This window comes from Haliotis rubra, unplaced genomic scaffold (assembly GCF_003918875.1).
Source record: "Haliotis rubra isolate DU_JTF1 unplaced genomic scaffold, ASM391887v1 Scf88, whole genome shotgun sequence".
Lineage (NCBI taxonomy): Eukaryota > Metazoa > Mollusca > Gastropoda > Lepetellida > Haliotidae > Haliotis > Haliotis rubra.
Genome location: NW_025767612.1, coordinates 1,130,317 through 1,156,856, shown reverse-complemented (window position 1 = coordinate 1,156,856; position 26,540 = coordinate 1,130,317). Strand labels below are relative to the sequence as shown.

The 26,540-nt window shown below is 38.6% G+C and overlaps 1 protein-coding gene across 1 annotated transcript in view; it reads right to left on the bottom strand.

Moving 5' to 3' along the window:
• LOC124263364 (JNK-interacting protein 1-like) overlaps positions 1-23,578 on the bottom strand; it is a 36,060-nt gene extending 12,482 nt beyond the window's left edge. Inside the window, exons 1-3 of the mRNA XM_046697967.1 lie at positions 23,311-23,578; positions 7,791-8,187; positions 1,073-1,190 (exon numbers count right to left, since the gene is read on the bottom strand). Coding sequence (XP_046553923.1) covers positions 1,073-1,190; positions 7,791-8,187; positions 23,311-23,351 — 556 coding nt within the window. The 5' untranslated portion in view covers positions 23,352-23,578. The remainder of the gene's footprint in view (positions 1-1,072; positions 1,191-7,790; positions 8,188-23,310) is intronic.
• Positions 23,579-26,540: the final 2,962 nt, after the last annotated feature.

Sequence of the window (26,540 nt, the reverse complement as noted above, 5' to 3'; positions counted from 1 at the left end):
GAAAATTTGTTAGTTGTTTGCTCGTGATTTAGTGCACATTAATTTCTTACGTCAATATTACCCTTTCTAGCGACCATAAAAAATGTTAAGTACATCAGACTTCTCTCTATACAAATATGCATAAGAACAACACTTGAGGATGCTGATTGGACTGCATTCTCTATACCCTATGTTGAATGTAATGCACAGAGGAGTTTTGAGATTCCCTAAATGCTCAAACATCCTACAAAACAAGAGTCTCCACATTTCTAAGAAATCTTGACATTTAATTGTAATGCATTATAAATGGGTTTTAAAAAATCACCAGATCAATTCAAATCAGCAAAGAAATTACCTTCTTAAATTTAGAATTGATGGAAAACAGATTGAGGTTTCTCACAGAAGCCCTGTAAACGTAATTACGGCTCGGCCAATATTTGTCTGAGGCTGCTCAGTACGCACCACTATCTCCCATGTCAGGTCAATGTGTCCCGGGGACTCCGCTACCATGATAGAAGCTAGACCCACATGTAATAATCAATTTGTTTTATCAGTCTTGTGTGCCCTGTGTGAGTGCACCTTAAGTGTAGGTACATAATTTAATATTGATTTAAAACTTGAGAGAAAACTTGGCTGTTAGACACCTTCATAATAGCTTTTGCTGTCATTGATGTCTCTCTGTTATCATCATCAACATTTTCGTCATCATTATTGTCATGAGGTGAGGTGAAATTGGGTTTTACGTCGTGCTTGAGAATATTTCGCTCATATGACGACGTGCATGCGTGTGTATGTGTATGTGCAGCTGCTTGTACTAGTCCAGACTTAAGCTGGTTTTATAGTGCTAGCCCACTGAGAAACCGTGCCGCAGTTAAGCATGAATACCACCCTCAGACACATTATACTGACTTCGAGCTGACTAGTCCTTGTTGTACCCATTAATGCCGAGCGCGCCAGGCAGGGACCAACAAGTACCATATTTTAACATCTTTTGGTATATGACGCGGTCGGGGATCAAACCCGCAACCTTCCGCCACCACCACCACCACCACCACCATCATCATCACCATCATCATCATCATCATTTCCTCACCTCCTCGATGTTTCTTAGGTATTTCTGGAAGTTTCCGCGGCCGTCTAGCTGGCCATCTACCATTCTGTGCTTCAGGAGCAGGAGTTCCTTCCGAATCTGAGAGTTTTCTGATAGATTCCTGCAACAAAAACAGTGGCAATTACTGACCATTCTTGGACACCACAGACCACTCATGAAGGTCTGTTGTCCACGATTAGTAGACACCATGCCTTAAGCTATGTATCTTATTGATTCCACGATATTTGTTCTACACAATAATTCCATGCATGGCATAACACTCCCCAGGAGCGTTGTCAGAGTCTAGAAGCTATCTGGTGTTCATCAACACAATCTATGGCTCTCATCCACAACAAACAAGTACTGGTATAAAATCATAGCAATGGAGGATAAATTGATTGTGGGAATATGTTTATGTTGAACACTTTACCATATTCACCATAATAAGAACCCTGCTCCAAAATGAGCACCTTTACAAACAATCAGTACGGAAACTTCCAACACCTCTGTACAAGACCAAATATTTGCATGACAGTCTGAATTTTCTTGTGTATTTTAGTGATTATTTTACAGAAGATCACAGTACAAAAACTAGGATTGCATTGTAACTGTTATCAAAAAGAAGTACTTGTTAGGCATTTAGAAGTTTGAACATGAACAACATGAAGACATGATATTTCTTTATTGAAGTTGTTATCTTCAAAAAAGTGTCATGTATTTTTGTTTTAAAAAAAGCATCAGTTTCAACAATGATTCAACTGAGTGTGTTCACTGCCACCTGATCTCAGAAAAACAGTTGAACTTGCTATGATTTCAAGTACCACATGACACTTATTACCACAAATACAGTTTATTATTTTACTTTGTTTTAGTTTTGTCTCAACCAAACACAATGTCAATAATGACTAGGTAATATCTTTTATGGTTAGAGCACGAATGGACACTTTGGAAATCAATGAATTCCAAAAACTTCCAACTTTGACTACACACCAAAGGATAATATTGCATTGAAACTCATTTTGAAATATTAATTAAACATTGAAAAGTTTTTTAATCTTTCAAAAGATCAATATTATGCTGTGTAAGCCTCTGGGGCAAAAAATAATTTCCGACATTGCTATGGCAACCATACTCAGAGATGATTACATGTAACAGGCATATGGAAGATTCAAAATCCAGCGATATTTGTTGTAAAGGTCAAGACAGCTGCATCTCGTTTCATTTCCAACCTTTGAAGTAAAGAGAGACATCATTTCAACTTTAACAAAATCACGGTCGCAATAGTTTTTTCTGAGCTCATGTAGTTTATACAATGTGTTCGAGTTAAAGGAGCGAGTGAGTGAGTAAGGTTTTACGCCACTTTTAGCAATATTCCAGCAATATCATGGCTGGGGACACCAGAAATGGGCTTCACATGTACACATGTGGGGAATCAAACCCGGGTCTTCAGCGTGACGAGCGAATGCTTTAACCACTAGGCTACCCCACCGCCCCTCAAGTTAAAGGAGACCAACACAAGCTGTTATGAAGCACATCTCGTGAAAACATTCTCCATAATCAAAATGGCTCATATCATCTGGATAATGATAGCATTTGTCATTTCAAGACATCCAAAAGTGAGAACAATATGTTAAATTTGTTGATAAACCCTAAGAGAATATTTCTGTTTTAGCTTATTTTGCATGCACTTGTTTATATTAATCGCAAAAATTGTTAGCTGAACATAAATGCATACACGCATGCAAGAGGTCATACTCACACAGTCACACACGCAAATACAGTGAGTGAGTGAGTTTAGTTTTACGCAGCTTTTAGCAATATTCCAGCAATGTCACGACGGGACACCAGAAATGGGCTTCAGACATTGTACTTATAAGGGGAATCAAACTCGGGTCTTCGGCATGACGAGTGAACGCTTTAACCACTAGGCTACCCCAACGCCCCCTATGCCAATACAGGCATACACATGTATACTCATCTCTGACAAAAATGTCTAGCTGATGCCTGCTGCAAAGCAATGGCAGTGCACAAACATGCTAAACATGTACATATGAAACTGAATCTCCCAGAAACCATTTGGGACGGTGATGAATCATTCAAGATGACAGAGGAGCTGTCCTGATGAGAGCGTCAATAAAGTTGTGGCATGTTTGTGGGTGGGTGTCTGGCACTGCTAACTACATCAGACTAGCTTGTGGCATTGTAATAACTATATGTGAGGCCATGAGTGGGTGCATCTTAACATCAGTGTTAGCAATAAGCCTCATCACCTCGGTAATGGGATGGACTAGACACACGAGTGAGTGAGTGAGTGAGTGAGAGTGCGCATGAGCGAGTGAGAGAGTGAGTGAGTGAGTGAGTGAGTGAGTGAGAATGAGAGTCAGAGAGTGAGTGAGAGTGAGAGAGAGAGTGAGAGAGTGAGAGTGAGAGAGAGAGTGAGAGTGAGAGAGTGAGTGAGAGTGAGAGAGTGAGTGAGAGAGTGAGAGAGTGAGTGAGAGAGTGAGTGAGAGTGAGTGAGTGAGTGAGTGAGTGAGTGAGTGAGCGAGCGCATGAGCGAGTGAGTGTGAGAGTGAGTGAGTGAGTGAGTGAGTGAGTGTGAGTGAGTGAGTGAGTCCTTTAACACTAATTTAACAGTACTCAAGTTATATCATGGCTTGTCAGCTAAAATGTCACAGGAAAGCCTGAAGTAATGCAGGTCTCAGACGTTTACCACTTTGGTGAAACCTTTCAACAAACCTAGAAACATGATGAGGATTAACCAGGAGACAAATCCAGTATCATAGTTTCTTGCATGCCTAAATCATGCAACTCTGCACAGTAAATATTTGCTCTAATGAGGAGAGGGCTGAAGGTATATACAAGCTTATTGCCTTGTTCACATCAGGCATCTTGTTTTAGTTGCCTCCAAAGTCCAAATACGGGAATGTGTCATATCAGAATTACTCCGACCTTAACTATAGAGAATGTTAGTGGTAAAATTTCATAAATCAAACATGTCATGTCAGTCTCATATCTTTTTTAATGTACCAGGCTTACCGATTTTTTTCTGGAAAAATTGTAGAAACTACAAAGAAAATAGGCCTTACACCAACTGATATCATGTCTGGTACAACAATGTAATACCTTTTGCATGAAGATCTGAGGACAGCTCTGGAGGTTGGATCAAGTAAGCTTTCCTATCAGCCTAAAAGTGTTGAGGCTTTGAATTGTCAGAACCAATGCATTGAAACCAGCTTATCTTATTTCTGTATCTTGATAACAAGCTAAACAACCATCCCAAAATTGCAGCAGCCATGATGGATTACGATTTGATTGATATTTTAGATAGGGGTATCATTGATGACAGGTTTGTGTCATGCGTGGGTTTTTATGTTGTACTTGTTTCGAACACACACACCCCTCAGCCCCGCCAATCAAAACATTAACTTCAATGTGGTCTTTAGTCATTGTCAAATACCAAAAAAAAGGGGGTGGGGGGTGGTTTTTTTGGTCTACCCCCCCTGAAACACCCACCCTATGATCCGCCAATGTATGGTGCATCATTCATTAAGTAATTATAGAAGGTAACATAAATAGTGTTTTTCTGTAGGTATTTGGGTCAGCAATGTAAGGCGTAGGGGTGGAAAGTTAATAATTAATTTAATGGGCTAAAGGATTACAGGCAACTCTTACTCTGCTGCTCAGGAGCAAGATGGCCGTCTTAGTGTAGGATGATGATATATAGCAATTAGCAAATGAGTTACTACAAATATCTGCCATTTCTTCTGTCATTTTATTGGAAATATTACATGGAAAGGAATTATTCAATTTCAAAAGTTGGTGCAGCTTAATTTTTTAACCCTACTTTGAAAGGTTGATTGAAATTCATTGTAATTCAACTTATCAATACTTCAGCATTCTGTAAATGTGAATGTGAATTTGAATATGAACAATCTGGACTTTGAAAAGTGAGTGATTGATTGTAATTAATGCAGCTCTGAAGGGTCTTACCACAACATGTCAGCCTGATGTGGGAGGAGAAGGATGAACGTCTCTGACATTTACCACGTCAGTGCACCCAACAAGCTGACAGACTTACAAACATAACCAGGGTCCTTTAAGCCCACGATAACAGCTTTCTGGCAAGCCTTAGGATGTCACTCAAAATGCACACCTCATTTCGGCCCTTGAGACGACAGCACCACCTGAGCTGCCATAGCTCGAAAGGCTTAATGTCTTCCTGCCAAAGTTCATAAAAACAGGCTCTCAGCCACCTATCATACCTTGTAATTACATTTTACAAAAATAATTGAAACTAGGTTCTTTAACCAATTAAACTGTTCTCAAATTAACATTGGTTAAAGAGAAGAATTTGCTCGTCCTACAAATATAATCAAATGGCATGGAGTTAATGTCACAGTTTGACAGGAACTGCTTGAAGTGGAGTAATTCCTTGGAGAAATTAGCACTAGACAGCACAAACAGAATAAATGAACCACTTAGGATTTCAGGCTTTGTGTCGACATCCTGACCAAGTTACCATTGCACTACACTAATAAATCTTATTACCTACACAGAATATCTTTCTAAAAGTGAAGTAAGGCAAAGGAATTGTATTGGCATCAGGATGCTGTTTTTCTGTAATTTCTACTGACAGTGAGTAGAGTTTAATTTCACTGATGAAATGTTTCTGTGGCTGCCATGAATTGGCTTAATGATTTGGTCCTTAGAGTGATGAGCTACAGTTTAATCTCTTGGCTAGCCAACTCCACATTAACCATAAACTATGAAAAGAGAGACAATTCTTTTATTTAAGACCAATGAACAATTGAACAATTTGCTAACATACTTTAAATACGTTTACAAAATGTTATGATTTGAGGTAAAATTGCTTCAAAAATCGTTTTGTGTAATTTTGGTATTAGATAATCAAACAAAACAATATCTTAGTATAGGGTTAAATATTATTTTATGTGTTTCAAGATGGACCTGAGCACAAAAACACAATATGTCTCATGCTGTTGAACATTATGGGTTTACAATGTAAGTAATAATGAATTTGTGACCTTTAGAATGAAGATTCCTGAAGTCCTATCATTTCAATAGCTTCCTCAAAATTACTTATTACAATTTGAATTTATGAAAAAAAAAATCATATATTTCTTCCATAACTTAAAAAAAAAAAATGTCAAAAAGCAATATGAAGATGTTACAAACTAAACTGTATTCATCCCCAAGATAAAATTCTTATGACCCATTAGCTTTGACAAGATCCTATATGAGTCAACACAGCATGTGCTCTCAGATGAAGCTCTACCGAAATGCCAAGGTGCACGGCAACATAAACCCTCAAAGGCAAGTGCACAGATCCCTGCGAACTACAGTAACGGCCACACTGAGTAGCACTACTTACATCAGCTAATGACAGGAAGCTCAGGTGTCTGTCTAAGAACAACCACAGCTGAATTATATATGCCGTCATTTTAAGGTATACATTTTCTGCCGATCAGGGCATAAATACAGGTACTCTTGTAAATGAGTGAGAGGGTGAGTGGGTGAGTGGGTGGGTGGGTGGGTGGGTGAGTGTGTGTGTGGGTGGGTGGGTGAGCAGGTGAGTGAGTGAATGAAGCTTTTAGCATTATTCCAGCAATATCAAGGCTGGGGACAATAGAAATAGGTACATCAGTACCCATGGGGGAATCGAACCTAGGTCTTCAGTGTGACGAGCGAACGCTTTAACCACAGGGACACCCCCATTACCCCCTGTGTGGAACAGAGAGATTGTTGTATGTTTATTTGTAGTGATTGTTAGTGGCTGCAAAGGATTGAAGCATTTGGAAAATTTCAAGCACTTTTGCATGCAGGTTTTATTTGTATTCGGTTACAGTGAGTAAGTTATCTGCCTCGGTATAAACAACCAAAAGTTTCCAGAAAGGCCGACTGTGTACATATAAGAGCAAGAATTAAATTTGTGGCGTTTTCAGCCCTGACCTGTATCTCAACTATTGCCCAGTGCAGATTGGATTCTTGTCTCCTTATGATTCCTAACGCTGTATTTCTGCCAGCTTTTAACAATATTCCAGAATGGAGCACAGGCTTCTTTCAAGATATTTGACAGTGATAAATTCTGAACATTTGTGAGAGCAAGTCATGTATCAAAGGGCATGTTAATTACTGCTGCTACCAAGTATTTGACTCATTGTATTGCCATTTTTATAATTAAAAAATACAAGTGTGTTTCAAAGGAATATGTTGATTATTCTGTTTTGTGGTCATTTATTGATGTCACAATTTAGTTCAGTAATTAGCAATTTCTGGATTAACCATTGAATTTCAATTTGTATATCCCTCATTTCACCCTCAAATGTCTCCTGAATCAAATACTTAAAGATTTCTCTCTCGGGTGTTAAAAAACAATCATATGACACTTTTTTAAAACAATGTTTTAAGGAGGAAATTTCCAAACTTGACGTATCAGTGACAAGAATTATATCTGATGCAATTTCCCATTTTGACTTGTACCATATGTTCCCATGTATTCTTCAGGACAAATTGTCTTACCTTTGCATGTGTTTGTGATAGGTGATACCTAGAGATTCGTAAACATATGCTTATGACATAGTCAGAATCCTACAACAGACTCAGGCTGTAGTAGATATTTTGTGGGATTTATTATTATAATGGACATAGTTTTGTTGCTTCTATTATTATGGATGTCAAATAATGAATTGATTATACTTACGTTTGATGAATATATATGTACGTCTGAGGTATAGCTAATGCAGCTGGGTACAGTGTCCTCCTCGTAATCATCCTGAATTACTGCAGCAGTTTGTGGTGACAATGTCTTCTTGGGAGACAGTTCTTTTGAAGGTAATTCCTCAACATCTTCAATCCTAGTTGGTAAAGGATTTATATAATCAGGCCTCTGACCTTTTATATGTAACAAGTTTTTGGCATTCTTTTCTGCAGTACTGTCTTTTTCTGTGGAGCTGTCCTTGGCTGTGTCATTATCCGAGAGGGTAGAGTTATCTTTCCCATACCAACAGCCATAGGTTTCTGAGATGAACTCTTTTATCTTGAAGTCTGTATCACAGTCGTCATCCCCCAGTATATCTGGGCTTATGTCGTGTGCGAGCCTGCAAAGAGAATTTAAATGTTAATCTGATGTATAAACAAGGCAACCATTTTACCTCTGTTTAAAAGCTAAAACAACAAGGCCACCATTGTAGACAGAAAAAATATATAATTTTCTGGAATATTTGCCACATAATATTTAAAGTTTCAGTGAAACTTAAAAACATGAATATTCCATTACAACTGATCATAGCATGGTAAAAAATAACCTTTAAAACACAATAATGAATATAATGTTAGCCTGAAAGGGCTGAATAATAGCCAAAGCTTAAATTTTCAATATGGCCTCCATGGCGGCCATATTAGGAGTATCATCATGACGTCCTTGCATGAAGATAACCTTGATGTCAGGGTTTTATCACAGACATGTTGGGGCGGTGGGTAGCCCAGTGGTTAAAGCATTTGCTCATCATTCCGAAGACCCGGGTTGGATTCCCAACATGGGTACAATGTGTGAAGCCCATTTACGGTGTCCCCCACCTTGATGTTGCTGGAATATTGCTCAAAGTGGTCTGAAACCATACTCACTCACTGCTGTTAGGCCATGTTGCTAACACAGCCAAACAAGTGTTCCCCCATTTATACACTATTCATGCTCAATATCCACATGTCATTCAACTTTATGACAAGCTCTTGATTTGGGCATAAGAAATGGCGCTGAGATCCTATGACTGCCTAATCTCTGTATGACTCAATGGTTTCACAAATCATGGACGACATGTAATTGCCAGCGGCACTATTGATTTCACTGCAAATTTCCAGTAGCGTACTCCTGACGGAAGGCATGAGCTTCACAAACTTGAACTACCCCAGACCACGTCAATAACATCTCTGCCAATGTTGTGCTGCATGGTAGAATAAATACAACATGGTACACAACATCAATACAATGAATAATGACAGCAGGTTTGCTTGGGAAATAAACATTGGATCATACAACTACTGCTCAGATAAAAATACACAGTGAATCATGTTTTATGTGTTGGCCAACAATTCACTGCACCTGTATGATAGTGGACTGGAGCCAACCATATACATCATGGTGGCAATATTACATCTGTATACATCATGGTGGCAATATTACATCTGTATACATCATGGTGGCAATATTACATCTGTATACATCATGGTGGCAATATTACATCTGTATATATCATGGTGGCAATATTACATCTGTATACATCATGGTGGCAATATTACATCTGTATACATCATGGTGGCAATATTACATCTGTATATATCATGGTGGCAATATTAAATCTGTATACGTCATGGTGGCAATATTACATCTGTATATATCATGGTGGCAATATTACATCTGTATACATCATGGTGGCAATATTACATCTGTATATATCATGGTGGCAATATTACATCTGTATACATCATGGTGGCAATATTACATCTGTATATATCATGGTGGCAATATTACATCTGTATATATCATGGTGGCAATGTTACATCTGTATACATCATGGTGGCAATATTACATCTGTATACATCATGGTGGCAATATTACATCTGTATACATCATGGTGGCAATATTACATCTGTATACATCATGGTGGCAATATTGCATCTGTATACATCATGGTGGCAATGTTACATCTGTATACATCATGGTGGCAATATTACATCGTATACAATATGGTGGCAATATTACATCTGTATATTTCATGGTGGCAATGTTACATCTGCATATATCATTGTGGCAACATTACATCTGTATACATCAGGGGAAGCTGTAGTTGGCAATACTACACCTGCATATATCATGGTTAACTGTAGTCAGCAATATTACATCTGTATATATCATGCTGACTGTAGTCAGCAATATTACATCTGTACATATCATGGTGGGCTGTAGTCAGCAATATTAATTATACATCTGTATATATCATGGTTAACTGTAGTCAGCAATATTACATCTGTATATATCATGTTGGACTGTAGTCAGCAATATTACATCTGTACATATCATGGTGGGCTGTAGTCAGCAATATTAATTATACATCTGTACATATCATGTTGGACTGCAGTCAGCAATATTACATCTGTACATATCATGGTGGGCTGTAGTCAGCAATATTACATCTGTATATATCATCGTTGTCTGTAGTCAACAATATTACATCTGTATTATATCATGATGAACTGTAGTCAGCAATATTACATCTGTATATATCATGGTGGGCTGTAGTCAGCAATATTAATTATACATCTGTACATATCATGGTGGGCTGTAGTCAGCAATATTACATCTGTATATATCATGGTGGGCTGTAGTCAGCAATATTACATCTGTACATATCATGGTGGGCTGTAGTCAGCAATATTACATCTGTATATATCATGGTGGGCTGTAGTCAGCAATATTACCGTACATCTGTATATATCATGGCGGGCTGCAGTAGACAAATTACGGGAAAAAAGTAAGTAAAATCTTGTAAAACTGTCTGAAAATGATGTTTTGTCAACATCCAAACTGCATCTGCAATTCCTGCAACAGTAACTGCATTGTCTTGAAGATGAGGTAAGAGATAAAGTATTGATGCTTTAAGTTTCCAGAAATCAATGATGCTTGATACAATTGTTTGGAAAAAAGAAAATTTTTTCAGAATCGATACCTGAAGGACCAGGAACAATGGTACATGGCTTCTCCAAGAATCGGGTGAATAACGATCAATTCCATCAAGATGGGAGTTTGAATATATTCAACAATTTTTGTTGGTGTCAGCATATATCATTGGTTAACTGCCTTAGTAATAACATATCACTTTGAACAACAACGGCTTTTCAAAACAATATATTTCATTACTACCGTGATAATATTATGGGTTTTCAGACCCTTAAGAAACATTTACTGTTCTCTCGCTAATCACATGAACAACTGTAAAACATCTCACTTACCTATAAAAGACAACTTATTTTAAACACAAATCATCAAACAAGTATTCACATGTCTGTGTGATGAAAGATATTTAGCTATGGTGTGAGTGAATACTGACATCGAAAACATATGAAGTCGGAGATTACAGTCAGTGAGTGAGTTTAGTTTTACGCAGCACTCAGCCATATTTGAGCTATATGGCGGCGGTCTGTAAATAATCAAGTCTGGACCAGACAATCCAGTGATCAACAGCATGAGCATCGACCTGCGAATTGGGAACCGATGACATGTGTCAACCAAGTCAGCGAGCCTGACCACCCGATCCCATTAGTCGCCTCTTACGACAAGCATGGGTTACTGAAGATCAATATTCTAACCCGGATCTTCACAGGTCTCGGAGATTATATAATCTGATGCTTGTTATTAGTAGTATTTATTAAAGGCCAATTGTTTCCTTGGACATTCTCCAGTAATAATAAGCAAAGGCTTTCCACTAGATAATATCTTATGGTGTAGGCTCCATCTCAGTAGTGTACTATTGAATCTGGAGATATTCAGTGTTCGCTGAGTCCTAACATCATCAGAATGAAGATTAATTCCAGCAATATATTTAGTCACTGAAACATTCCTTCAAGGTGGACATAATGATCAAGGGAGATGTCATTCAAAGTAGTATTTCTTTCCAGGAAGTTAATATTCAAGTCAGTGTTTCTTTCAAAGAAGCTAACATTTAAGGAAGACATTTAAACTGCCACTGATCTCTGACAATTTGAATGTGATTGAAGGCTGTAGCCTATGGTTATCCCGCTGATATCCTAGAAATATTGACACGTTCGCAGGCTGGAAGTTCATTTCTCACTTTCATTGAAAGCATAAGGGCTAACATTAGAGAACTTCCAATGATGACTCCAGTGCTACTGCACATAAATGAAAACTATGTGAATACTAGCTATGGTGTCATAATTGCAACCAGTAAAAATTATCTGTATTACATTAAGCCCAAGGAATATTTCTGTCAATACTCACATAAATTAACGCTTTCCCACATATCTGCAGCTGTACAAAAATGGGTTTGATGCCACGTGTCCTTGTAACAATCTAATCACTCCCTCAATGTTTATATACACATTGCCCTTTATTTGATATTATGAGTGAGTGAGTATGTTTAGTTTTACGCGCCACACTCAGCAATATTCCAGCTATATGAAAGCAGTCTGTAAACATTCAAGTCTGGACCAGACAATCCAGTGATCAACAGCATGAGCATCGATCTGCGCAATTGGGTACCGATGACATGTGTTAACCAAGTCAGCAAGCCTGACCACCCGATCCCGTTAGTCGCCTCTTGATAAGCATAGTCGCCTTTTGTGGCAAGCATGGGTTGCTGAAGACCTATTCTACCCCGGAACTTCACGGGCTAATTAATAATTCAGCATATTTTGGTTGATCCATTGATCAACATGTTTGCTTTTAACTCCACAGATCATTCCCTATTCCTGGGCTGCCACATGCATATTGCACAACATGTAATACATTCTCCACATCAGCCCTGGAATATAATTTATTAATTTGGATAATTAAATTTAACCGAGATCGAAGAAATGTCAAATGGGAATCTCAGTCAGATAACGTGAATGGTGCTACCACAAACTAGACCTATGATAAATTCATAACCTGAGCATGAATTGAATGAACTTAACTAGTAACATAGGTGCAAGTTCATACCATGAAACAGGAGGACATGTTTTCACTGGGGAGACATATGTTCCTTTGCATCCACAAATCAACTTATTACCATTATGGGTATTTCCATTTAACAGTATCTTGACAGACTTCAATCATTCATTATGTCTGTTTGTTGAGGTTGATGAAAATGAATGACACGTGACCTTTGCAACATCAAAATATTTTCGTCTCATAGGTAACCAATCACTATTTTGCATATGTATAATGTTCCAAAGTTTATTTCTCCTGCCCTTACAGACAGTAGCCCAGTCCTTGTAACACTCACTCAGTGAAGTGACACTGATAAGAAACACCGAATCAAGGAATATTTCATTCAAAGCAGTAATGTTGGCAAGGAAGACAACATTCAAAGTTGATATTATTGTGAGCACATTATAAATATGCTATATTATTATTAGTAATTTAAAAAAAGAAACCTACATTCAAGGCAGACATTATTACAAAGAAATCTACATGCAAAGCAGACATTTATGAAAGGAAATTCATATTCGAGACATATATTAAGGGTTAAGATGCAAGAAGCTTATTCAAGGCAGACATTTCTTCAGAGATTCATAGTTGCCTCGTCTGAATTCCAAATATTTCGTAGATGCCAGAATAATGGAACTGACCTCCATGGATTTGACCGGAATGATTCCTGGTCACATGACCTTTCACTGGCGGCTCATTGATCAGTCTGGCAATCAAACAGAACCTGTCATGTGTCATGGAGTGTTTCAGAACCGACCTTGATCAATGATGAGATCAGTAGTTGAGTTTCATAGACTAGGGAGCATCATGTGACCTTTGTTCCGTCTGACTGGAGGTCAAACTTGATTTGTTTTTCTACATGGCTTTGTTTGTTTGTTGTTTAACACCATACTCAGCATTATTGACAACATTTATGGATAATAACTTATTATCCATGAAATAAAAGAAGTTGTTGTCCATAAAGTTTGTCAATATTGAAATTCCCATCTTCTAAAATGCCACTCAAAGAAGTCATACTCAGCATTCCTGCTATATGATGGCAGTCTGTAACCCATCAAGTTTGAACTGGACAATCCAGTGATAGGAATCATGCACAACAATCTACACAACATTGACACGATGACATGCATCAAATTAGTCACCAATCACTTCTCACATATTCTCATGAGCACAGGTTGTTAAAGACCAGTCATGCAAGAACATGGTGATTCCCCCATAGAAATCTTCCCAACAATAAAACATTGAAACACACAAAGGAATGATTGTCATACAAACATTGCCAATTTGTATCAAATTAGTCACCAATCACTTCTCACATATTCTCATGAGCACAGGTTGTTAAAGACCAGTTATAACCAAGATCATCAAGAACATGTTTTTCATGGTGATTCCCATAGAAATCTTCCCCAACAATAAAACTAGGTGAGGTGAGGTCTCTACTCAAACACACAAAAGGAATGCTGCATTGTCAGAAGGAAATACAAACATTGCCAATTTGTAGTAAGACATGGGCTGTTATTCTATGGGTATTTCAACAACATATGGTACTTGACTGACCATGGGTTAAGGAGCCACCTGACCAAAGTTACGGAACTGCCACCCCAGACATACTTGGTATCCAGTATGCTAAACACCAAGTGAAGGTAGGCATGGACAAGCTAAATGTTTTCAGAGGCAGTATTGGATTTTATTGCATCACAATTAAAAATAAATTAACAGAAAGCAGTGGGAACATATATTATCTGAAGGTGACGTGGAAACAAATTGGCAGTTTCTCAAAATGATGATACAATATCTTTGTTCATTACTAACTTGGACCTGTTAGAGCCTTGTTAAACTATCAAAGCTGTTATGTGGAGACAATGGCACTGTTCCTCAAAATATTGGTACAATGTCGCTGTTCATTACTAACTTGGACCTGTTAGAGCCTTGGTAAACTATCAAAACTGTTATGTGGAGACAATGGCACTGTTCCTCAAAATATTGGTACAATGTCGCTGTTCATTACTAACTTGGACCTGTTAGAGCCTTGTTAAACTATCAAAACTTATGTGGAGACAATGGCACTGTTCCTCAAAATATTGGTACAATGTCGATGTTCATTACTAACTTGGACCTGTTAGAGCCTTGGTAAACTATCAAAACTGTTATGTGGAGACAATGGCACTGTTCCTCAAAATATTGGTACAATGTCGCTGTTCATTACTAACCAGCACTAACACCTATCATTGTTCTTGTGTTATATGAAGTTATTTTAAGATGAAGTGTCCCATTACAGTGGTTGATTCAAATCATTGTCATCAATATTACATGTGTATCTGCATCCAGAAGAAGGATCAGACAAAAACAGTGGTAGTTGACACACTTCACCCCGTCATAATCTGCAGCCACTGTACCTTTGGGGTGTGGATGACACATACTTACGTCAGAAAAAGGTCAAGTATGTTGGGTTGACAGTTGCACAACATGTAGTCCGCTCATTACATGGCTTACTGAGGCGCTATCCTTCAGGAGAATCCTCTCCTGCATTTAGTCCATTTATGTACAATGAAAAACCATAGTTAAGAGTTTGGTTAATTAAAACTATATTTCTTTTGACATGCTGCAGTTTCAGGATTATTATTTTTATCATTATTATGATTATTGGATATTTATATAGCGCACATATCCACGCACTAGTGCATGCTCAAGGCGCTGGTATTTTTCCCCTCGATCATTGGATGTCGGCACATCTTATTATCAATCTCAACTCCTTGGGGAGAATACAACTCTTGCTGCCACAAGGTGCACCTAGTTATTGCGGTCTTTCCATCCTTACGAGGTTGTGCTGGTATTAATAGCTACTGGGAGTAGAACTCAAGACAGAATATAACCAAATCGCTACCACTGTCTCTGTTGTAATAAATCACATGTGGTTTATAGACTGGGTTTTCAGTTCCTCCTTGAAAACAATGTTTGAAGCCTAATCTGGTTCTCTTTCATATTTTTCTCTCTCTTTCTTTTTTCTCTCTCCCTCACCCAGCCACCTACCAAGTCACACAGCCCCATGATGTCAATCACAGGATTGTCTGGTCCAGACTCTCTCTCCCACCTAGTCACACAGCCCGTTATTGTCATGTCGTATTGTATTCCAATTGTGTAGATTGATGCTCATGATGTCAATCACTAGATTATCTGGTCCAGACTTGATTATTTACAGACCATCTCCATATAGCTGTAATAGTGCTGAGTGTGGAATTAAACACTGACTGACTGAGTATAGTTTTACGCCGCTTTTAGCAATATTCCAGCAATATCACTGCAGGGGACACCAGAAATTGGCTTCACACATTGTACCCATGTGGGGAATCGAACCCAGGCCTTCTGCGTGATGAGCCAATGCTTTAACCACTAGGCTACCCCACCATCCCGTGGCATTAAACAACAAAGAAACAAACCAACTTACAAACTCACATCAGACCACTTGCTAACTTGAAAGGGGACAATGGTTGAGTTGTATTTACTTCCCTGTCACCAAAATTCCAGACTTTTTTTCTCAGTTCCATGCTCATGCAAACCCTAACATAATTATTATTATTATTATAGGATATTTATATAGTGCATAATTATAAGAATTATGTTAGGGTTTGCATGAGCATGACATAAGTGAGTGAGTGACTTGAGTTGAATGCCTCTTTGAACACAATTAAAATTATATCAGCTAAATGTAGGAGGAATGCCTGAAATGACGCATGTTTCAGACATTTACCAATTTAGTGAAACCAATAATCATGGTGCTGACACTTCTACAAACGTAATTGGGGTAAACCAGGGCTCAAACCCAGGGTCAGAGGATTCTGGCATGCCCAAGGGACACTACTCTGCACAGTTCATTGTGGGACCTAGGAAGACATCGCCACCCCCTGCCCCTCCTATCAATAATCATACTAGCAGATATATATAGAATGAATGAGTGAGTTGCGTTTTACGCCACTTTTAGCAATATTCCAGCAATATCATGGCAGGGAACACCATAAATGTACAAATTGTACCCATGTGGGGAATCAAACCCGGGTCTTCGGCATGACAAGCGAACAGATTAACCACTAAGCTACCACACCACCCAGATATATAGAATGAAAATTCCAATACATCCCATGTTTGAGTGAGCGAACATGTTTTAAAGTATTCAGTTATCATCCTATACACCCAGAATTAATTCCCCACAGTGGCACGATGTGTGAAGCCAACACGAGCTAATGGTAGACACATTTACACAAGCACTGACTCACAGTAACAATAATGATAATAGATTGCCATCTATATTAACAAGCAGACTTAGTGTCACATAAATACACAAAGATTGGTTTAGTGTGCAGTCAAATTTCCTTTTCAGCTTCCTGAGGAGTATACATTCCGTTCAAATGGTCCATTACTGACACTACCATTGTTGAGGTCAGGTCTAGCAGAAATCTGACTATAAAAGCAACCATTTTTCAAAGTTCAGCTAATGAACCCAAATTTCATACTTGAAATCCCATTTTTTAATAATATTTAAAAAAATATGTCAAGAACTTGACCAACTTTATGAATATAATAAGATATGTTCATGTGTACAATCCCTGAAAATTTGTATTTCATTTCATGGAGATTATTTATAACCCCAGAAAGGTTAGACAAAATAAATTGAAATGAGATTCCTTTCAGTTATCTCACCTTATGAACTGCAATACTTATAAACAATATCAAGCCCTATCAACTCTGGTACTTTACCAGACGCAGGGTCAAGGGTCAGGCGGCCAATGCCATTTATGTCCGTGGGTCAGTTCTGAAGCACTGGAGCTCATTGATCCACTCACCCCTCTCACCCCAGTCCACACACATTCTCACCCCACGCTAACCCCAGCCCACGCACATGCATCTTCTAATTGAGGTGAATAGCTAGAACAATAACACCAGCCATAGAGATGGGACAGCTCATCCAGTACAATGAGACTATATATGGCTTCATACCAAGCCTTGTTTCCTGGAGTCAGCATTCCTGCCATCCAACTGGCCAACCAGACACATTGTAACATTGTATAGGGCCACACAGTTCATTCCAAGTTCAGTTCCCTATGTATGTTGTGGTATCCATTTAGGAGATAAACGTCATGTGTTGGCCAATTTCCGGGTGTTATTGAGCATTTGAAGCACGGGAATTCATTTGGAACCGACAGCGTCAGCCAGAGGTTTCAAATGAAATATTCCCGTGCTTCAAATACTCAATAACACCCGGAAATTGGCCAACACATGATGTTTATCGACATTGTGAACACAAAAGTAAACCAAAGGTCCACACACGTTTTTGTGTCTGCACTCATTGACATCGAGTTCGGGTACAGCAGTGAAATGTCATAAGCCGTCCGTTTCGGCTGTCTCCCATGGTAGCATCTGGAACTGCTCATTTATGACGTCATTCGGACTTTACGTCACAATATGATTTTAATGACATCATCACAGCTGACGACGTAACAATACAATGGTGTGAGCGATGTTTGTATGTATTAATACGCAGCGAATTTCCGGGAATCGAATACCATTTGATCACGTTTTTCAACCAATCAGATTAAAGAAAACAGTGACTTTTGGTTTACAATAACAAGTAGATACTGATAGCAGCACCCTGAGTTAATAAGGTTGTAGTCAAAAACCTAAGTTATATTGTCTACAGCCATCTACAAGTCTAGACAGGAGAAGTTAACATGTGTACATACTACTACTCTGAGTTGAATAAAAGATGGGGCTTTAACACTTGCCAACCCATGAAGGTCCGGGTTAGAACTGATCTTCAGTGACCCATGCTTGTCATAAAAGGCGACTAAAGGGATCGGGTGGACAGGCTCACTGACTTGGTTAACACATGTCATCGTATCTCAACTGCATAGATCGATGCTCATGCTGTTGATCACTTGATTGTATGGTTCAGACTCCATTATTTACACACATCCTCCATATAGCTGGAATATTGCTGAGTGCAATATTAAACAAAAAAAATCAGTTGACCAATTTAACACCTGCCAATAACATGGGTTGAAATTTGAACCGACCCAAGAACTGCTGAGTTCAGCTATTGAATAAATAAATAAAAAATTCTACTTAACTTTCACATGTGATTTTGAAATAATCATTCAGTCAGTGCAACAGGTCCTCACAAAAACACATTAGTGTCAGTAAGTTGAGTCTCTCACTGTGTTGACCAGTGTTTCAGTTGTATCATGACATGCCAGTCTGGTGCAGTTGCTCCCTGACTGATGCTGTTCAAGGACTCCTAGGGACCGTTCATAATTTATGGCTAGGGGGGTGATGATGATTTTAAGGGGTCACTCATTTTGTTCTTGGGAGGTGTGGGTGGGGGGTTGTTTTCATCAATCTTGTACACATGTACTGTCAGCAATTTTATACATAAAAATATTTTAAAATTATGCTTAAACAAATTAGGGGGTATGATTGATTTTGTACATGACATGGGGGGGCAGACTTACTTTGTATGTAATTTTTGTTTGGGGGCACACATTGTACATGCTTCTCCATAAAAATCATCATCACCCCCCTAGCCATAAATTATTAATGGTCCCTTATTGTTGTGTAAAACCAACTGGCAAGGGTATGATGCTTTTATACAAACGATATTGTACTTATAAACAAAAGATCTGAAGCACAATTTGTGAACCTGAATTTATCACATCCTAACATGATAAAGTTATGCAATTCTGTGTCGTTCTTACCCTTAGAAAGAACCCTAGGTTTTTTACATGCGAGACGCGGTTTTTAGAAGGAAATTATTCTGTTTATCAGTATGCTAGTCATTCTGTTCATCAGTATGCATACATTTGATATACACTAGATGTCAAATGAAGCTGTACATTATATGCCAGGTATATTAACAAAAAGACACATCTACACACATGTTGTAAAAGATATTGTCAGTGCAAAAGAGTATCCAGCCTTTACCATACTCAGACACAGCTTCCATTTAAACTCAAGGACAAAATAGCTGTGAAAATCATATGAATGGACCACAGAAAATCAGTAACACCACCAGGTGTTTGGGAAAAGGGAAAACATGTCACCTCCTTCTACGTAGCACCTGGCTTCACACAGTTTGCCCCCATAAGTAAATATATATTTACAGACTGATGCTACACAACAGTACTCCTGCTATGTGATAGTGGCCTGTACACAGAGTACATCCCTATCGGGTACTGAGCAGCATAGCACAGGCCATTGTAGCCACACCTTCATTGTTACGGAGTGCAGATGAAGTACACCCTTATCAAATACAGCAGTATACCTCTGACTCGTATAACCTAAAGCATGTCAGAGAGTCAGATAATATGTATATCCTCATCACACATTGAGTAGTATAGCACAGGCTCCTGTCAGTGTGTCATGGAGGGCAGACCTACGTAGATTCCTGTCAAACATTGAGTAGTATAGCACAGGCTCCTGTCAGTGTGTCCTGGAGGGCAGATGTAAGTAGATTCCTGTCAAACATTGAGTAGTATAGCACAGGCTCCTGTCAGTGTGTCATGAAGGGCAGATGTAAGTAGATTCCTGTCAAACATTGAGTAGTATAGCACAGGCTCCTGTCAGTGTGTCATGAAGGGCAGATGTAAGTAGATTCCTGTCAAACATTGAGTAGTATAGCACAGGCTCCTGTCAGTGTGTCATGAAGGGCAGATGTAAGTAGATTCCTGTCAAACATTGAGTAGTATAGCACAGGCTCCTGTCAGTGTGTCATGGAGGGCAGATGTAAGTAGATTCCTGTCAAACATTGAGTAGTATAGCACAGGCTCCTGTCAGTGTGTCATGGAGGGGAGATGTAAGCAGATTCCTGTCAAACATTGAGTAGTATAGCACAGGCTCCTGTCAGTGTGTCCTGGAGGGGAGATGTAAGAAGATTCCTGTCAAACATTGAGTAGCATAGCACAGGTTCCTGTCAGTGTGTCCTCGAGGGCAGATTTAAGCAGATTCCTGTCAAACATTGAGTAGTATAGCACAGGTTCCTGCCAGTGTGTCGTGGAGGGGAGATGTAGGCAGATTCCTGTCAAACATTGAGTAGCATAGCACAGGCTCCTGTCAGCGTGTCCTGGAGGGCAGATGTAAGTAGATTCCTGTCAAACATTGAGTAGTATAGCACAGGCTCCTGTCAGTGTGTCATGAAGGGCAGATGTAAGTAGATTCCTGTCAAACATTGAGAAGTATAGCACAGGCTCCTGTCAGTGTGTCATGGAGGGTAGATGTCCTACTAGATGTAAGTAGATTCCTGTCAAACATTGAGTAGTATGGCACAGGCTCCTGTCAGTGTGTCATGGAGAGTAGATTTAAGTAGATTCCTGTCAAACATTGAGTAGTATAGCACAGGCTCCTGTCAGTGTGCCTGGAGGGGAGATGTAAGCAGATTCCTGTTAAACATTGAGTAGTATAGCACAGGCTCCTAGCAGTGTGTCTTCGAGGGTAGATGTATGTAGATTCCTGTCAAACATTGAGTAGTTGGCACAGGCTCCTGTCAGTGTGTCATGAAGGGCAGATGTAAGTAGATTCCTTTCAAACATTGAGTAGTATTGCATAGGCTCCTGTCAGTGTGTCATGAAGGGCAGATGTAAGTAGATTCCTGTCAAACATTGAGTAGTATAGCACAGGCTCCTGTCAGCATGTCATGAAGGGCAGATGTAAGTAGATTCCTGTCAAACATTGAGTAGTATAGCACAGGCCTTCTGTCAGTGTGTCATGGAGGGGAGATGTAGGCAGATTCCTGTCAAACATTGAGTAGTATAGCACAGGCTCCTGTCAGTGTGTCATGAAGGGCAGATGTAAGTAGACTCCTTTCAAACATTGAGTAGTATAGCACAGGCTCCTGTCAGTGTGTCCTGGAGGGTAGATGTAAGTAGATTCCTGTTAAACATTGAGTAATATAGCACAGGCTCCTGTCAGTGTGTCATTGAGGGCAGATTTAAGTTAGATTCCTGTCAAACATTGAGTAGTATAGCACAGGCCCATGTGTGTTATGGAGGGCAGATTGTGCAGTATGTTAATGCAATCAATCAGATGAATCATACAGGTCGCCCTGTTGCTTTGACACTCAATTAATCATGCATGACATTTTCCTGCAGTTTTTTCAAATCTTCAAAGCATCCAGTTACATACAACTGCCCAAAATATACATTGCTTACCATTCAGTATAAATCAAATGAAAATAACTTTACTATCATTTGTCAAGCAGAAACACATCCTTTAACAAACTCTAACCTGTTGATGAGAACAAGATAAAGCTGCTCTCCAGATACAGATATCCTCCATCGGGGAGGCTGAACTAGACCTCCTTATACACCAGCACAGCTTTATACATTCGGCAACACCTGCCGCACGGCCAATATGGTGATATCTCTGGAACAATTCTGCTTCATTCTCCATCATGTGTCACATGAATATATGTTAAGCACTGCAATAAGTCCACGTGGGATATTTCAGCACTTGATGACATTCACAGCTAAGTATTCAAATAAGATACGGTTTTACATCACATATAATATACACATGAGTGTTGTCATGGAAACGTTCTATAAAAATAAGATGTTCATGAATACATGACACGTTGTTATGGATAACAACTTTTTATTATTTATAGACGTTTCAGAGCTAATTCTTGCTCCTTTATCATGTGAACGATTTTCTATGGAGTTACATCATTAAGTTATACAAGCTGAATTACTACAATATTAATAACATCATGACCGTTTCCTTATTTCCTGTGACAGATTTAGTGTATACAAAGGACCATGTAACTAATATTCTGTACTGACAAACTAGCAGATGAGACTTTGTGTAGAATGTTAGTTACATTGTTCTATGGCTCATTCAATAGACAGCTGTCCGGGAAAATGATGACACGTTCATGTCACATTTCATCAAACGAATGTCATGATGAATTACATGTTTGGCTATTGACATACCATCAAAATCCCAAACCAAAAACACATCAAGCCATCCAATAATGATCATGTATGTTTCATAATTGATGGACGTCAATACAATCATGCTTCTAATCTCTTCCGATACCAGTGAGTGAACATTTAAATAACTGTCCTCGCCATTAAAGATTAATTGACACAGTTTGGGCTGTATTCATACACAGAAGTAACCACGGCAACTGTGTTAGCTTGATGTATTAAATGTACACCATGTGCTCTAGCAAACCTTCCCTAATTGAGACAGATTCTATGAGGAAGTGTGAATTTAATGTTCAGTCCAATATGGAAGGACTCCTCTGGAATGTCTACATTTCGCCAAACAAGACCTGTTGAGGATGAACATGTGTTGAACACGACAACACAGAAATTCAAACATTAACATGATGATTTAGAAGCTGTCATGGAACGATTTGAATAAGCTAACTCATATGAAGGCATTGTGTGTATGTTAAATATTCTCATATATTAAAAATCAAAAAGCTTGATGAAACTGGGTTGGAATGGTAAATAACACGATATACTCATACCTGAATGTATCAGGACATATTGGCCTGTACACTTTCAACATCCTGGATGTTGAAACGACAATAATCCCTCTGAAACAGAATCCTTCGTTAGTCCATTTTGTCAGCCATCTTGTCTGCTAGAAATCCAATAGAACCAGAGCTAGCTAGCATGTTGTGAATGGCCACATAAATTATGTGGCTTGTGTAGGTTTGGCGTGACGTCACACGGGTCACAGTGACGCTCATCCGCTACAAGAAAGGCAGTTCCATGGAAGCTATCGTTGGCCTCCAAACCCAGAGATCCAATAGCTAGTCTCGACTCAATAATCAATAATCATGCCAGTCTGTGGAAGAGTCTATATCTATGGATGAGTCCACATCAGAGGGGGGTTCAGGGTAGGAATAATAACTTGAGCTTGTCTCAGTGTCAGAACTATTTATGTCAACCTGACTATAATGAGTCAACTGATGAGATAATTACAGGAGCGTGCGATGGGTTTATAAACTCAATATACCATAATCAATACTGTATCAATGTGTGTATCAATCTGTTACATTTCAAAATACTACCCCAGTCATCAAGTGCAATGCATTATTCTCATCAAAACTATATTAATTCAAAGTTATGAAATATCAGTAATAAATATGAAGAGAATATCAACATTTTTCTTTAACCTATGATTATTCTTTCATGACAACAAAGCATTTCCTGAGTTATGTATATTAAATCACCAGGTACAGACATGAAGATTAATGATTTAAGTTCAGTTTAATCAATACCTGCAAGGTAAGCCAGACAATTAGGTCATTGCAGGTATTCAATATCACATAACCACAAATTTACAATCTGCTCGGATGAAAAGAATGCATTCACAGGTGTTGGGATTTATTGCACAGAAAAATGGTGCTAAATATATGATTTAGCTGGTCACCTGTATTTGGGTTAAAATATGTTAAAACAGGTGAAACCAATATTCAAAAACAGGATTAATTTAATGTTATTTTTTCACAAATAAAGGTAACAACATGTTTATTACATCACATTGTCATCCATAAAGTATCTTACCTTTGTTATCACTTATCAGTTTCTAAACTGCCAATCCAAGAGGTGAGATTTAAAATTGTCATTGAAAAGTTTACTCACTGAAACTATTTTCTGAATTTCATACACAGGTAAAAATGTCTGGGATTTGAAACCCATTTAGTAATGTTTTCCTGCCACACAACCTGCCCCTCATTCCCTCCCACTATGTAAATATCAACAGATAATTTATCAAAAGAGTTATTTTATTCATATTGTTTCAAATGTTCAATCTACCTCTATTGAAATAACATACAAAAATATCTTGAGGCCAGACCAATTTTATTTCTTGTTTTATGGATTTTTGTCCTCAGAAAACCTAAAGGCAGGAGGGGAATAAAAAAAAAAAATGGGGCAAAATATTTTTGGCCAATAAAAACATGAGGAGTTTATTTTTTGAGTGGGGAAAATTAAGTTTTCTTTTTTTCTTATTCTTGAAAAAATATGATAGGCGGGTCCATAAAACAAGACATAAAATTGGTCTGGGCTTACCTTGCATTACAAGCACAGTTTACAAAGGCTAGTTTATGATGGTTACAATTAAGTGAAAAGTTCACTCACTGAAACTATTTTATGAATTTCAATATTTTAATAACAATGCCAAACTACTCATAGGAAGAATACATCAAAGTGCAACACAGCTCTCTGTACTATCATAAGCCTCCTCTGTCCAAGTCATAATAACAACACTTATATCGCACCAAATCCATGCGGCATGATAAGTTACAGTTCCTTACGACAGTCGAAGGTTTGAAACAGGCCTGTTTTTAGGCTTGCAGTAGGTATTGTTTGGATTTTAGGACATTGATTATATTTTGGTTTTGTGTTCCATTTCATGGCAGCATGGAAGAAGAATTCAAGGAAGAGAATATTCAAATGTTTTGAGTTTCTATCTTTGAGGTTATAGCAGGTTTACAGCATTGCAGAATATAATTAGTATCGCAGAATGTAAATATGTATAAGTTTACATAAGTATTTTGGAGCTTGTACTGGGACAGAGATGAGATTTATGTGTAATGTTAGTCTGGCTGGATGTAAATGTGACAATCAAGGCTGAGTATTCCGGACTCTGTAGGCTTTTGGAAAGAAGAGTATTCAAATGTTTTGACGTTTAGTTAGAAGTTTGGCAGGAGCTTGTGCTCAGAGCCACTGATGAAACATACTGTATTTTTACTGAGTTTTTCGTATCTGAAATGAGGGGGCTGAGAAAGGGTTGTCACCTTATACGTGGGGTAGACGATTGTAAGTTTAATGTCACCTGGCCTACATGATGAAACATACTGTATTTTACTGTAAGTTTAATGTCACCTGGCCTACATGTGACAATACAGGCAGCAATACTCTGGAGTTTTTGTTGGCTGTTGAGGTGGAACTAGGCAGCACTAGGCAGCAGAGAACAAGTCTGGGAGATGTGCACCCATACCTTTCTCTACTGTTTTAGCCTGCCTCTATCCTGCATACCTTGCTCCAATGGCTCAGTACAATTTGGAGAAAGAGTATCATTTAATGTTGCAGCCCAGTGTCACAGGCAAACAAAAAGTCTTCAAATGCTTCACAGATTGTATCCATGTAGGGAATGAAGTCCAGTCCATGTTTGAGACAGATGATCGCACTACCCACTGAACTACCTATTCACAGGCAGAAATTCTGCAGGAATTCATAACCATTGTCCAGGTGACTCTGATACCCGTCATTAGTGTGAGGAACTAGTTTTACATTGTAAAGACTGTAAAGATTATATACATATGCTCAAGCTAACGAGGGCCGGTGGGGTAGCCTGGTGGTTAAAGTGGTTGCTCGTCACACGGAAGGCCCGGGTTCGATTCCCCACATGGGTACAATGTGTGAAGCCCATTTCTGGTGTCCCCGTCGTGTGATATTGCTGGAATATTGCTAAAAGCGGTGTAAAACCCAATTCACTCACTCACTCAACCTAACTGACAATCCTAACAATTTCAGTTAAAGTCTTCCAAGGCCCACTTTGTTGTCCGCTAGGTTCAGTTTATACATAAAGAATCTCACCCTCATGTCTACTGATATCAATTATATCAACACGAGTTGATAAAGTTACAAATATCCGAGGCTTGCCGAGGATATTTTTACTTTTGTCAACGAGTGTTGATTTAATTGATATCAGTAGACACGAGGGTGAGATCTATTTATCATAAAA